Source organism: Kryptolebias marmoratus, linkage group LG6 (assembly GCF_001649575.2).
Source record: "Kryptolebias marmoratus isolate JLee-2015 linkage group LG6, ASM164957v2, whole genome shotgun sequence".
In the NCBI taxonomy this organism is placed as follows: domain Eukaryota; kingdom Metazoa; phylum Chordata; class Actinopteri; order Cyprinodontiformes; family Rivulidae; genus Kryptolebias; species Kryptolebias marmoratus.
In genome coordinates this window covers 18,302,912-18,318,100 of record NC_051435.1, presented here as the reverse complement: position 1 = coordinate 18,318,100, position 15,189 = coordinate 18,302,912, and the positions used below count along the sequence as shown (strand labels likewise).

The following is a 15,189-nucleotide window of genomic DNA, read 5'->3' as shown; positions in this document are numbered from 1 at the left end:
CATTCTGAACACAAGTCTTTGTCCAGCTGAGGTTCTGGAGGAGAGAATGAATCAATTTCAAACGCATCAAAAAGCTGGCAGGTTTATCAATAAATGAAAAAAAACAAACCTGTTTTAAGTTGCATGCACAGTTTTCTATCATAAAACTCAGACTGGTGAAGAACTTGGGCAACAGTTGTTGTATCTTAGTCTCTCCCATCTGATCTGCTGAAGCTTTAACTCCTTCAGAGAGCTCACAGGAGTCCTGGTGCTCTCTCACTCCTTTACAGTCACTCAGTTTGTGAGGACAGCCTGCTTTGGGTACATTTACACGTCCTATATTCTTTCCATTTATTGATGATGGATTTAACAGAACTCCTTTTAGGGATGTTTAGGGCCTTGGAAATCCTTTTGTACCCATTCCCTAACACTTACTTTTTAATAATCTTTTCTCTGAGTTGAATTAGTACAGTCACTTTAGAGAGTGTATTTCCATTTCTGCTGCTAGGATTTATTAGCATTTATCGGACAAACAAAGAGACATACTCATCTGTACTGAAAATAAATACATCTTTATTATCCTCATCTCTACAGAGTGACCCCTCCCCACAGCTGACTCAGAGCACATCAGTACAAAATACACATCATTATTAGACATCCACAGAAACAAAGAACCACCAACATTTAGACAGTAAAGTGTAATTAGAAGAGTGGATTCTTGGTCTACAAAAACAAGACAGTGAGTGTTCATCCAGGAGAGTTGCATTTATGATCTGTGTACATGAAAACAAAGCGACTCAAAGCTCAAGTCTTGTGACTGATGACTATAGTAAATGTGTCCCGAAGCTCCATTTTGGATTAGTGAGTTTAGAGCCTCAGTTTAAAGATTCCTAACATTCACTCACACACAGATCGGCTCCCAGCAAACAATTTAAATTCTAATGTGAGTTTGTGCAGAAGTTTTTTTTACAATCATTGTCTCAATAATAAAACTATTATTAAAAAAAAAACAAAAAAAAAGGAAAAAAAAAGTTAGAGGTCCTGGTAGCTTTGATTGACACGTCTCCCAGCCAATCCCAAACAACCTTTACAAGCTTCCAGTCTTTGATAAGTGACCGAACACTGAAAAACCTGTGAGGCACCAACCAGAAACTACACTCACGTTTTAATGCTTAAACAAGAAGTTCACATAATTAGCATTCAATGTTTGTAGAGACAAAAAAAAAAAAAAAGAGAAAACTGAATAAAACCCAATGTCTTTTAGGTGCGTAACATCTGAAATGTTCGCAGTGATCTACTGAGAATCTACAACCTCAAAAATATAATCAGTATGTGTTCACAGTATTGCACACGGGTTTGTCAACAGACAAGGTGAAGCTAACGTGCTAACAGCTGAAGCTCATTAAACTCTTCTGCCCAACATCATCATCATCCTCATCACCGTTGCCATGACAACTTACTGTAACCTCTGACTTTCCACACCTCGCTCAGTAACAACCAACGCACGCACGAAGCAAAGTTTGTCCTACATTTTCAAGACTCTGTTAGCCTGGCTTAGCAAAGAAAATGAGCTAAAACGCCAAAGTCAGAGCAGTCTAATTTTATAGCTGCCTGTTGTTTAACGAAGATACTGATATAAAAAATGAAGGTTTTAGCCACGGTAAGATGAAGACACTGAAAACCACCAAATCTGCTCTAAATTAGGATTTGAAATACTTGGGAATTATTTGCTGTCCTGCGTTAATAACCGATTAAAAGCTCCAACATGTTTTAATCTTGAAAAGATAATGCTTTACAACATAACAATGATGGAAATGTGCCCTTCAGACATTTTTGGGTCGTTTCATACGGTGACTGCCAGGAGGTGAAAGGAACAGAAGCGTGATGATGATGATGATAATGACAATGATGCATCCTAACGACAGATTCCTCCAATAAAACTGTTCTGTATTAAGGTGAAATGTGCATGGAATGAAAAAAGAAATAAAAAACCCCCAAACCCTCACTTTAACTCTTAGCAGGCTCCTTTTAAAGGTCACAACAAATAAGCTGTTTTTCACTTTGTTTAGTATTTTAAATTGATGTTAAGATGCGTAAAAAGCTAAATTCATGGCAGATAAAAACGTTTCACCTCAGTTTGAAGATAGTGGTGGATTTCAGACGACCTGAGATTTCTGCCTCCACCTCGTCGCCCTGCAGCACGCGAGATTCATTCGTTGTGCTCACAGCGTTTGATGTTAAATATAAATGTAGCTGTGGAAAACTAAATCGGCTCAGCTTTTTCGTTACTGTATAAACCCGGAGTCTTAAGAGTCAGTGACCTGAAAATAAAGGGTTCAGATTGTCCAAAATGAACAACCTATCCTGGTGTTATTCCAACAAGAAATATTTCTGTTATTGAAGTCTGATTATACAGAATGACTACATGAGCTTGTACAAATGTAATCTTTTAATTGTCAGAATAAAAGAAACCGAATTAAGTTCAAATTAATGAGTTGGAGGCAGAAATCTGAGATGATATCTTAAAACCAAATCAACAGCAGGAAAAGAGGACTGTATCTTATGAACACATCAGCAGTTTCATTGCTGTACTCTTAAACACTGGCAAGACTGTGATTGTTGTAAATTTATAAACTATTTTGTCCTAAACACACATATCTTAAGTACAAATTTTCCCTTCATTATTAATAAAGGGTAAGAAGTCTACTAAAGTCCTGACCTGATCCTGGTCTGGGATCAGGCTAACTTGGTCAAAGATGAAAACAGGCCTGGGATTAGTCGTCCTGATACTGGTTGTAGTATTTGTGGCACTGGTGGGAGATGAACTGGCTCGACTTTCGACCGCAGTAGCAGAAACAATAAGACTCGGTTATGGGAAGTAAGGGGGTGAAATCACAGGTGAAAGGAGGGGGCGGGGCTTGTCGCATGTCCCACGAACAGTGTTACAGACATACAGTGTTACAGAAGCACATAGTGTTCCACAGTGTTACGCAGCCATTACAGTGTTAAAGACAGACAGTGGTTTTTGTTCAGGCTGCGGTTACGAAGGCTGGGGGGTGAGGGAGGCGGTGCCTCGCTGTTGTCATGGCTACAGAGGACGCTGCCTGGCCGACAAGGGTGTGCCCTGCGACGATGCAGCAGCCAGCAGCTCGCTGTAGATCTCCCGTCGGACCTCTTGGGCCACACTCTCTCGAATCTGGAAAACAAGAGACAGGACAGTCTGAAAAGACGACGTGGGGACGGAAAAGACAAAGAGGAACTGCGTCGAAAGACAAGAACAACAAGAACGAGTTTTTGCAGTTTTGTTGCGGGCACACATTTTATATAAATGTATTTAGGAGAGAAAAATATTAATTTAAGAGACTCAACATTAAACAAAGCATTAATTCAAATCAGCTGTGTGGGAAATATAAAACTCTTCAGTGTCTCTGATCTGATGAGAGGTTCCCTGTATGGCAGACAGTTGTACCATTTATTCGATGCTTTGAAAATAACTGTGGCAAGTTATTTGTATATTTAATCAATATCACTAATATCAAGCTTTTTTTGACACCATCACTCTATTGTTTGTTAAAAATAAAAAAAATAAACTAGCATTTGTTTCTCTTTCCTGCTGTACTGAACTCGTAACAAACTTCGACTGTAGGTGTAGCGTTATGCTAATATTTTATCTTGTAATGTGTTTGCTTGTTACTTTTGCCAACGTTGTGTATTTGACACTTTTTATTGCCTTGCAAGTTACTCATGAAGTTAACTGCAGAAAAAAACTGTTTAATTTAAATGGACTTTTGCTGATTGAATGAGTCTGAATCAGGATTTTTTTCTTCATTCAGACTCGGCAGAGACATCCAAACTTTGACTGGTTCTGTTTCAGAAGGTCTCTCTGAACTGTTGGTTTGATAAAGACCTGTGACATTTGGTTGTATTCACAAATCTTTGGGGGGTTTTTCTGTCTAGTTTTTACTTTTGAAAAACTTTTACTGTCACCTCACCTCTCTAATGAGCTGTTGTAAGTTCTCGCCTTGTATTCTCCCTGCTGCTCCTTCTGTCTCTGGTGCGGCTTCCTCTCTTCCCTCTACTCCTTCACTGTCTCTCTGTTCCTCCTTCTCCTCCTCCTCCTCAATGTGTGTGCCGGGTCGAGGAGGAACAGTGGGGGTTATGTTGATTGACGCTTTATACACCACTTGCGTCTGCTTGCCGTCGCCTTCTTTGCCTCTGACTGGGCTCGGGGAGCGGGTGGAGGGGTTGGTGGGGGAGCCGTGGTTGTCGTGGCCATGACTGTCGTGGCCGTCATAGACGAGCTCCGTTTGGAGGAAGAACTGCTCTCTGAGGAGGTCTGACATCTGGAAGGCAGACAAGAGAAATTAAACTCTAAGATAAGGAAAAGAGTCATAATTTTGGAACTTCATAAAGTCGTTTTTGTGCTGACCGGCTCCATGGCTCTCAGTGCAGATGAGGTGGATACGTTGTCAACACAGGTGTAACTGCGAAGAGACTGAGGAAACAACACAACATCTCAAATGTAGTTTGGCATGTATAATGCAGGTATGTATGCTTTGGGACATATTCAGTGATGAGTTCATACTGTGTGAGGGGTCAGATCCAGCAGCCGGTCTTCCAGCTGTTGTTCCAGCTCCTGGAGTTCCTCTCTCACCGCTGACCTCAGGGCCTGAAGCTGCTCTGCCTCAATCCTAAAAGAGAAGAAAAAAAACACAAACATTGGGTTGGCTTTGTTTCAAACTGGGTCCAGACTGCTGTGGATCATGAACGCCTTTGTTGCTCTGCGTCACCTCTCGGCAGGGCTCAGGTGTTTGTAGACCATAGCCTGCTGTTGCATGATTGACAGCTCGAGGTCCATCATCTGACTGCGGAAGATGTTCAGGCTCCGCCTCTTCTCCTGGAACTCTGCTACAGACTGTAATCAAAACGAAACACACTTTACTGAAAACGGAACAAGTCACACTCATGACTCTTGGATAGAAAGTAAGAAAACATTATTTTTCAAATGGAAGCTAAATCAAAACTACTCTGTAATTCAAATCAAACCTTCCTAAAAAATAAAAAAATACAGGCATCAAATGTACCTGCTGGCTGGCTGCAGCTGCTCTGAGCTCACTGAACATATCCGGAGTATTGACTCGACTCTGGAGGGAGAAAACAACGACAACGTCAAGCCAAGAACTGGAATACAACAAGCTGACAAAAGCATATGTTACAGCAACTATACAGAATGAGAAGGGACATCATAAAGGAAGACAACAGCAAATTTTCAGTGTCACAATATTTCCCTGCATGTTGCCCTTCATTCCTGCCAGCTTACTGCCATAAAACTAAAAAACATAGTTAAAAAGCTTGAAGTAAACAGTCAACTGATTTCTTTTTATTTTACTTAGAATTTCTTTTCTCCATGATGTCAGCAGTTAGCAATATCATGCACACTGTTGGTTTTAATGTCAACTTCACTTAAAATAATCAACTTATCTGACCTCAGTTGTTACAGAGGACTTACTGTTACACCAACAAGGCAGCAGCTGGGACAGTAATACCAGACTTTTAGGACAGGACTTGAACAATAAAATAACAATACAGTAAGTAACTCAGGAGGACCAACCTGACCCAGGCTCTGAACCGTTGCCCTGATCTCATGTAGAACCCTTCTCAGCTGCATCTCTGTGCTGGACGGGCAACGTCCAGCTCCTGAACCCGGAGCAGCAGAGGGGCTGAACGCCAGGTGGTGAAGTTGTGGGTTCACGTTGTACCCCAGAGTACCGTGGTAAGGCGACGCAAACTGGGAGCCGTGTGGCGTTAGGGGGTAGGATAACTCGTGTGGGTGGTTGTAGCCCTGGTGGTGCATCGGGGGAGTTCCAGGATGTAGGTGGCCCAAACCAAAGGGGTGAGGGGCTGCTGAACCTGGGGTCTGATGCAGGTTGGTGAGGCTGCCATGTGGAGGTACTAGGGGAGCGAGAGGTTGGTGGAGGCTGCTTAGACTGGAGTAGTGGTTTAAGGAAGGGTTGTGATGGAAAGGAGGACTAACGTAGGGGTACAGAGAAAAGGGGTAAGTGCTGGAGTTGGGAACAGGACTGGGATAGGGGCTGGGGTCTGAGAACACTGCTGAAGGGCTGTGAGTGGGGAACATCATCTGCCCTGGACTAAAACTTTGCTGGCTTTGGTTGGCGCTCATGCTCAGCTGGAAGGGGCTAGGCTGGAGATGGTGGTGGTGGTGATGACGATGACTAGATGAAAGATCAGGAATGCTCTGTGTGCTCCACGAGTGGGCGTGGCCTCCCAGGGACCAATCAGGAGGAGGGCTGGTGCTGTGCACAGAACAGGATGATCGCAGCAGGTAGGGAGGGATGGGTTTATGTGGTGGGGCAGCTGGGGTTTTATCTTTAGAGCCGGGGTTTATGATCAGAGTAGACTGACAGTTGCTTTGATTCTCCTCTAGCACTGCCGTATCCTCTCCAGCCTCCTGAGCGTATTTAAAGGAGTACTTGGGTTGGGTGCTGGATGGGTGGCCTTTTCTAAACTGGATCTTGACAGAAGACACGACTCTGGAGGGGGAGAGTAGGGAGGAGGGCAGGGAGGAGGACCTCTGCATAGGGATGGCCCCACGTTTTCCTAGTCTCTTTCCTCCTACTGGGGTTTGGGTCATATTGTCGCACTGGATGCTGCTGTGCTGATGCATTCGGTACAGCTGGTGCCGTTTGGCTCGATTCAGTGCACAAAGAAATGGAGACAATGGAACAGGAGGGTTAGGTGAAGCAGAATCATCTAAGGGTGAAGAGTCCACATGGGTTTTCTCCCCAGTTCCCTCTGTGGGAGTCTCTGTGTCTGCTGTCTCAGTGTGTTGTGGTTCTAAAACAGGTTCATTCTGTGTGTATTCCAGTTCCGGCTGTGGTTCTTGCTCAGACACGTTCTGTGAAGAACTTCTTTCCGTGTCGGGATCAGTTCTGTCTTCATTCTCAACTCGCTCATCTTCCCCTGCAGGTCTTCTCTCGGCGAGATAATGAGTCGTGTACAGTGGAAACTGCTCTGAGCTGTCTTCACGTGCGACTTCTTTGCTGGAGCGGTCGGTTCCATCGGGCTCTTCCTCTCGGCCATCTGGCAGATCAAACGCTGGTTGGTCCAAAGCATGGGGCGTGGGCACGTCTTGGGAAGGATGTGAAGTGACGGTGGTCTCGCTATCGCAGCTGTCACTACTCTCCTGAATCTAATGAAAAATTAAATAAATTTCAAAATTATACAATGCATCTAATCCCAAAATGAGACAGAAACAGAAAATTATTATTTAGATTATGAACGTATACTGTATATTTATCTTCAGTTTGAATAATTTAAAGATCACCATGTTGATAAGAAAAGAGGATGGTAATTGTTCTTGTTTATTTTCTTTGATGTGCCTAAAGAAATCGTCGGCTTGGTCCAAAGCTGAGGAGTTATCACTCTAGATGAGTAGAACTACATGTTTTGTTGTCATCAGATAAACATAATGAAATCTGTGTCACACATCTTTACATGAGGCGACACGTCATGCTAGAGGCTGGCCCGAGATCAAAGAAAGAAGCCAGTTACGTAAACGACAACAATTTTTTTGTGCTTCCACAGCAACTCTGGAACATTGTTTTTACTGTTGCACCAACAAGTTAATAGTTTCCTTCTATCAGACAGAGATTACCCGACATGATTTATGGTTGTCCAACAGACCTTCGACTGACAGGCTCTCCACAAACCAAACAAAATGCACCTGTCCCTCACTGGAAACGAACACCTCAGCTTTGCTCCAAGATTAAAAAAGTTTCAACATGTCAAAGACAGAGAGGGTCAGGCTCATAAACATGAGGAAAAGATTTATTTTCATTTTATGATGGTGCCTTTTTCTTCCATTTTTGGTCATAGATTAAAAATGGAGGAAAGCTGCAAAATATTAAGACACTGATTCCTGAAGCTGATTTGGTTCCTGCCACACTGACACTGTTATTCTGTAAAGATGGTTTAATTATAATTATAACAGGTGTTTTGACTTCTTGCGTCATATCTTTTTCCTAACAAAATATAACAAAAAGTCTGTAAACCTCTCATTTTATGATCAAAATATTATAAAAAATATATGTATCTTGACAATTAGAATGTAAGCTGTAGCGCCCTGAGGTGCAGCAGCTGTGTACAATAAAGATGAAAAAAAAAAATCAAGATAGAAATCCGACAACCAACCTTGAGGTAGTTGCTGGAGTCGACGGAGGTCTCCTCAGCAAACCCACTGCTGTCTGACTGCTGACTAACAGTCCTTGACCAGTCTGAGAGAAAGAAACGATAATAATAATATATTTCTGCAGTACTCCATCTGACCTACAGGTGGCAGAGTAAAATCATTTATACTAAACACAGAATAAAAACACAGGACAGTTTGTCCTTACAAAGATATAAAAGAAACAGGACACAGTTGAACATTTATGACACTCAACTCAAACTCTATCATGCTTATTAGAAAATGGTCCATTCTTATAAATTAGGTCTATAAAAGTTTAAGTGGCAATAAAACAAATTGGTTTATGACTCAGTTACTGTGAACATATGGTAACTTAAGGAACACATTTAGGGTTAGAATTATGATTTTAAAGTGGCTTGTTAAAGTTGAACCACTGAGTTAGCGGTTTATATAATTATATCTCCTGATCCGTCTGAACACACGTCCTTTAGTCATGTAAGATAACTAAGTGGATTTCTTCTTGTATCAGTATCCAAGTAAAAATGTTTATTTTACAAAAAGGATGTAAAATGTTCCAAAAATTATTATGCAAAGGTTTTATGGCAGAAATGAGTACTCTATACTATAAAAGATACCGACTGCTATGATTAGAAGCACTGAATATTAAAATGTTTTGACAGAAGAGAACTGGATCTCACCGGCGGTTCTGAACGTCTTGGATAACGGAGCCTCGTCTTCATTAGTGTGAATCTGAACGACAAGCAGCAGAGAGCAGGTTAGAGGAAAGTCAAATTCATCCATTCCTTTCCTTCTTTCAGTCTGCTGCCCCAGTGAACACACCACATAACATTTCATCTCCGGCGTATGACGCAAGTGAATCATTCTGCCTTGATTTGCATCGATTTGACTAGCAGGGTAGTTTTGCAGACCACGTCTTCCCACCACAGTGAGAGCGAGGGGGAAAAACAGCATACATGTTAATGTGAGCTGGTCTGGCTGAAAGGTATCAGTAGCATCTTTGTGCCACCTGTGTGGGAAGAAGGTTGCCCTCTGCTGACAATAAATATCAGCACGTGTAACCCCGGAGAGCCCAGGAAGTCCTCGTACCTCCTCCATGTCAAAGGAGTCTGCGTTTTCCGTGCGAAACTGGGCGAGCTTGGACGCGGGCAGGATGGAGGCAGCCTTCTCAGGGGTGGAGGTGATGTTCGTCTCATCCTTGGCCACCTGAGGTCCCTCCCCCTCTTTTCTCTGACTGGCTGACTGGAGGTCGGCTGACTCTAGCTGAGGCTCGGGTTCAGAGCTGCTCGGACTGGTGGGAAAACAGATGCTGGTTAGCAGATAGGAAAGAGTTACTGAAACTCTGAATACGTTTCCCCTTCATGTAGCAACAATAAAAAAAACATTTGTTTGATAATCGCTCATCGCCATGAAGGTGAACATGTAATCGTGAGTGAATGTGTGTTTTTGTCTATATGTTTCTTAGCAAAATATTTCATAAACCACTGGACAGATTTTAATTAAACTCAAAACTTATTACAGGATGCATATCTACTTTTATCAACGTTTGGAGTCAACCCAATTCAAGATGGCTGCCACAGCTAATCAACCTTAAAAAATTCAAAAACGCCTTTAACTCAGTTGATTTACAGCTATTGAGCTGAAATTCATTTTGGTGTTGGTAGTCTAACAGATCGTGCAAGATCTTTGGTCAAAACTTTACCATGAAAATTAGCTTCAATGAAATATAAAACACGACTTACCAGCTGTCTGTCAGCTGATCCGTCTCCACACCGCCGCTGGTTTCCTCGGTAACCGTCGCTAGAGGAAAATGGTCCTTCTTCCGGATTACTTTTTGGCTAATGGTCGCCACCTGGTTGTCAGAGTCGGTACTCTCCTTGTCCTGCTCAGGACCGGCGTGTGCGTGATCGGGGGCGGCAGCGGCGGCAGCAGTGGGGGTTGAGGGGGCGGAGGTGGGGGTAGCAGCATGGCCATTCAGCTGCACCTTCTGATTAGGCGACTGGGCTTCGGGCGACTCAGAGGCAGAACTGAGCAGGTTGTGCTTGCTGATGCTTTTCTTGAGGATTTTGGCGACGTTCAGAGCCGAGTTACTCCGCTTCAGAGACGGGGTCTGATCCTCGCCACCTCCTCCACCTCCTGCACCTCCTGCATCTTCTCCTCCTCCTAAAAGACAGTAATATCCAGAATTTAAAATGCTACCAACAAAAGTCACAGTTGTATGACAACTTTATATGTAAACTGATTTATTGTTTACTGGAAAAAAAGCATATAGGTAAAAATAAAGCCTAAAAAACTATTATATTAATCCCAGATATCTTTAAACTGTGTTTTGGAAATGTTTAAAAAAAGCTGATGATCATTTTAGAAGATCATTTTACAGACAGAATATGTCAAAGTTAGTTTCTGCATGTGCTTCGCTTTCACAAAAAACACCATCCTTATGTGTGGTCGTCATGGTTACCTGAATCCTTCGTGCTGATTCGTTGAACTGGCTGTCCTGAGACTTGACTGTAGAGCTGGAAGAACTCGTTAGCGACTGTCGTTAGGACCTCGATCTGACGGAAACGACCTGAAAGAAACCGAAACAAAGCAAGCGCATGTAAAAAAAAAAAATAAACACAGCAGAGAAGACAAGGCCAAACCCAGTGATCGTTTGTATTTGGTTAAACTTGATGACACCTCTCTCTGCAAATAGGTGCTGTTTGCTCAACAAGATCTTGTACAGTTTTCTTTTTTAAGATGTCGGTACATGTTGGTGTAAGTCATCACAGCAGATATTGTAAATACATGATTGAACCACATCCCAAACATGTTCAGCTGGGTATTTGTTGCACGAGGCGATGACTGAGCTCCACAGAAGCACATTATCCTGCTGACAGCAGCCATTAAAAAGGTGATAAACTGTAGCTGACCCTGATTGGTACGAATTCGCTCATCAGCATGGACTGTAAAAATGAGGCAGGTTTTGTTAACAGTGGCGGGAAACTCAAAATCTGCAGCTTCAGCTTTGGAAACTTAAAGTTTGAGTTGCTACTGTGCTCGGAGATAGTTGTGAAGAGCGACAAATCCGAGTTATCGTAACGTTATACTCCATGCTACAAAAGACTGGCGAAAATCCAGGGGCGATTAGCAGCATCAGAAACAATCAAACCAGTTGGCTTGGCAACAACAAACTTCCAGCTCTGACGCCTGCACTGCTTCCTGCTTTATAACGCATAAACAGTAAACCTAAAAGCTCTACCAACAGCCAATACAGACACAAAGGAGGTGTGGGTCTCAATTTGGGTTCAAATTGGCTTTGTTTTGGTTTCACAATGCTGTGAATCCAAATCGAAGACAAGAAACCTGAAAAGCACTCGTATTTAGCATACTTTGAAGCTTTTCTTCCTGCTTTAGGTGTTTTTGTTTGTTTGTTGTTTTGAACAAAGCAAGATGAGTTTCTGCACGAGGACTTTCAGTTGAAAAGCTATATACATCTATGTCGATAGATATATACATTAAAACCACAACATTGAAAACAAAACGAACAAAAACATATCCTATCATATTACTAAAAAGGTTTATTCCAGGTAACAACAACAACAACAGTGCGTGCAAGTTTCTCTTCTCTTGCCTAAGGACCATTTCAGACACACCTTTTTATAAAGAAAAAAAAAAAGCCAGACCTTCTTGCCTTCCAGCATAAATATCTGTCCCAAAATAAAGTTGTCATGACAGATTCTGCAACTCAGTATAAACTTTACCGCCTTTTTTTTAATACAACTTCACAGCGAAGGAGCAAAAAGGTGATTTAGGATTTAATCGTGTTCGGCAAAAAAAGAGAAAAACGGCACTTCCTTCGGGAAATAGATCATCGTATTATAAACCTAATCCGTCTCGTCGGTCCATTTTTTACACTTCGCCAAAGTAAGAGGTTGAGATTTAATAACTCTGCGTCATTCGAGCCTCTCGCTGGGGCTAAACTCGGGCGTCAGAGCAGCTCCTCCCTCCTTCCTCCCCGTCTGTTTGTGTAAGTTCAGCAGTCAGTGTGATCTCTGACAGGATAATGACTTTCATGCTTTCCTGCCCGCTCTCCCCTCCTCATACCTCACTGTTTAAATACATGTCAGCCGCTTACGAAACACAGACGTCGCTCTTCTAGGTGTCAGCCTGCAAACCCTGCGCGACTTGTTTTTGATGTCATCAGCTGAAATACATCACAGCTGGGATTTTTTTGGTTTTTTTCATATCATCTTACCTCTGACCTCAAACTCTTTAAAAAAAAAAAAAAAAAAACAATTTGAAGTTGTGATAGTTTGCTTGTTTTCCTATTCATTGAACTTCGTAACTGATGATGACATGAAGCATTTACTCTGGATGGAAGAAAACATAACTACTTAAAGCCAAGAGCAATTGTTTTTTGTATTTCCCAAGCTTTAAGCAGAAATAAAAAACGCAAAGAGACTAAAAGGTAAAAACACCTTTTGTGTGATTACAAAGCATGCTTCTTCACCACTACAGACCGATGTAGGACACATTTACAGCAATGTTTTGTTGTTTTTAAATCAGGAAAGCCCACAACAGCACTAAAAGCTAAACTAAACCAACCAAAAATTAATAAAGTTACATGAAACTGTAATAAAATAAAGGTTTTGTTTTCAAAATGTGTTACAAGAACTACAAAGCTACAAAATAAACGGCCACTGAAAACACAAAAGGAGTGTAAAACAGAGAAAGTGATGTCTGAATTAGTCGTGGTGACGTTATCTTTTTTTTTTCTAAATTGGATTCCATATGTACAAAAGAAACTCCAAAAGAGTCATGAAACTGAAAAAGAGCAATCATTTCCCTTGCAGATGTTTGGACATCACATACAAATCTGTTTTTGTTTGTTTTACACAACGTCCCAACTTCACTGGAATTGGGGTTGTAAAAAAAACTTTTCTTAAGAACTCTACATCAGTACAAAATAGCTTGGAACGGTTTCCAGCTTTAATAATAAGACACGGTTTCAAAACCACAAATTTTCTGTCGCATTGTTCCTGCGGGTTTTGCCTCTGCACCTTTCTTCTAAGAAAGACCAGCTCACCTGCTTGGAATTTTTACCTGATAGCAATAAAATGATCATAGTTTTAATAAAGGAGAAGTGCCACCTATATTTTTGGGTGGGTGACGTGGTCTTTAAATGAACATTTTCAACAAGCTAAGAGTTAGCCTGAATATAGGCTCGTTTCCCGGCAGACATTTTGACCTGAACAAGTAAAGAAGGCGCCGAAGCTGAGCTCAAGTTCTGCTTTTAAGCATTTTTTTTTTAAACGGAACCACCAGCTTGGACAACAGCAGACTGCAGCTCTGGTTATTACACCTGTGCTTTCCTTACTTTTTAAAGTCAAAATATGTGCCGTAAAATAGGCCTATTGGAGAAATAAACAGCCTAAAAAAGGCTCAGTACTTAGCCTGGCTAATTAACTCGCTAATATTAGCTTGTCAGGCTCCTACATTACCTTACAATGAGGAGAAGAAGTAACTTTCTGCACAATAAGTACATCAACTTCAGAGCTTTAACTAAATATAGCTGGTATTTATACTATATGTTTGTTTAGGTATTCCACTATAGTGCGCACCTGTTGGAAATGACATCATTTGTTTATAGAGTTTGACTTTCATATTATATGCCATTATTTTAGTTGCAATTGTAATAGTAGTCCTAATTTTGGTTTTGAAATGAAATCAATGTAATACTTAGTTTTTTGTGTGTACTGCACATACAAATAATTGTTTAAAAAAGTACCGTATTTTCCGGACTGTAAGGCACACTTAAAAAGCTTCAATTTTCTAAAAATGCGCCTTATAGTCCAATGCACCTTATATGACAAAAGTTCGAAAATGGATCATTCATTGACAGTGCGCCTTATAGTGCGGAAAATACGGCTTCTTATAACAGCTTACTCTTCCTTTTGGCAAAACCTTAAATTAAAAACAAAAGAAATAAATAAAAGCCACATATTAGTCCCTTTTAACCCTAACATAACCCAAGAGGACATGTTCTGGATGAATTTGTGACAAATTTTTGTCATGGACCCAGGATTCTTTGAAAAGAGGGAGTTTAATTTCAGCCTAGAACCCATAAAAAAAAAATGGGTAAACTTTTTTTTCTAGCTATGGGACAAGAGTTAAAGGAGGTCATGAAGGGAGAACGATGAGGAAACATTAGGTCCACATGAACAGCGGCTTCAACAAGAGAACAAAACTTTGCTGAAACCTTCGTCACACGGTCACAACCAAAAATAGATCATCTTGGACAAGATTTACTCCATATAGAACTGAGGCAACAACAACAAAAAAACCCCCAGCTCAAACTACATTCCTTGTCAGTCCAGATTTATCACATTTTTATGACCATTTCGTACCAAATAAAATTAGCCTACATTCGTGAACACACTTAAGAAATGCTGCCAACTACATTCCCAGCTGTAGATCACATTACGTTGTGTTCTTATGGTCTTACAGAGATGTGAAGTTTTTAATTTTATGCTGCACTGAATCATTCTCATCAAAAACCTTCTTGAACTTCTAATGTGGAAGAAAGTTTCACATCCAGCTGCTAACAAAAGACATCAGACGTTGGTAGAGATCAAACTAGAGTTAAAAGGAGATTGATTACAAGAGTTTGATTCATTACTGGGAAACAAAAGTACCTCCAGTTGGGATCCCAAGCTGTTTTGACAGACTTAATTAATGTCAAGTTCTTAGCTTTCTTCTGATTCCTACTCTACAAATCTGTCATTGATGTCCCATAGTTACGTCCCTCAGTTGTTTTCACTCAGACAGAACTTGTGTTTTCTACCAGCCAGCTTTGTGAGATGATATTAAACTGTGTGAGCGTGTTTCCTTCTGGCTGCTGACTCAGCATTAATGCTCATTCTGGGATCTTATAACAGGAAATGAGGGAAAAGCCACAACCACACGCATTATGTCTTTTTTTTCCTCTCTTCATCCTTTGAGAT

At 41.2% G+C, this 15,189-nt stretch overlaps 1 protein-coding gene across 2 annotated transcripts in view; it reads right to left on the bottom strand.

Moving 5' to 3' along the window:
• Positions 1-532: 532 nt before the first annotated feature.
• itprid2 (ITPR interacting domain containing 2) overlaps positions 533-15,189 on the bottom strand; it is a 41,602-nt gene continuing 26,945 nt past the window's right edge. Inside the window, exons 11-22 of one of the 2 annotated variants that reach the window (XM_017410331.3) lie at positions 10,665-10,772; positions 9,946-10,366; positions 9,293-9,494; positions 8,884-8,935; positions 8,191-8,273; positions 5,591-7,189; positions 5,064-5,123; positions 4,770-4,894; positions 4,565-4,670; positions 4,409-4,474; positions 3,972-4,322; positions 533-3,175 (exon numbers count right to left, since the gene is read on the bottom strand). In XM_017410331.3, the coding sequence (XP_017265820.1) occupies positions 3,068-3,175; positions 3,972-4,322; positions 4,409-4,474; positions 4,565-4,670; positions 4,770-4,894; positions 5,064-5,123; positions 5,591-7,189; positions 8,191-8,273; positions 8,884-8,935; positions 9,293-9,494; positions 9,946-10,366; positions 10,665-10,772 (3,281 nt within the window). In that variant the 3' untranslated portion in view covers positions 533-3,067. Of the gene's footprint in view, positions 3,176-3,971; positions 4,323-4,408; positions 4,475-4,564; positions 4,671-4,769; positions 4,895-5,063; positions 5,124-5,590; positions 7,190-8,190; positions 8,274-8,883; positions 9,495-9,945; positions 10,367-10,664; positions 10,773-15,189 lie in introns of both variants that reach the window. The other variant, XM_037976076.1, reaches the window with a different exon arrangement.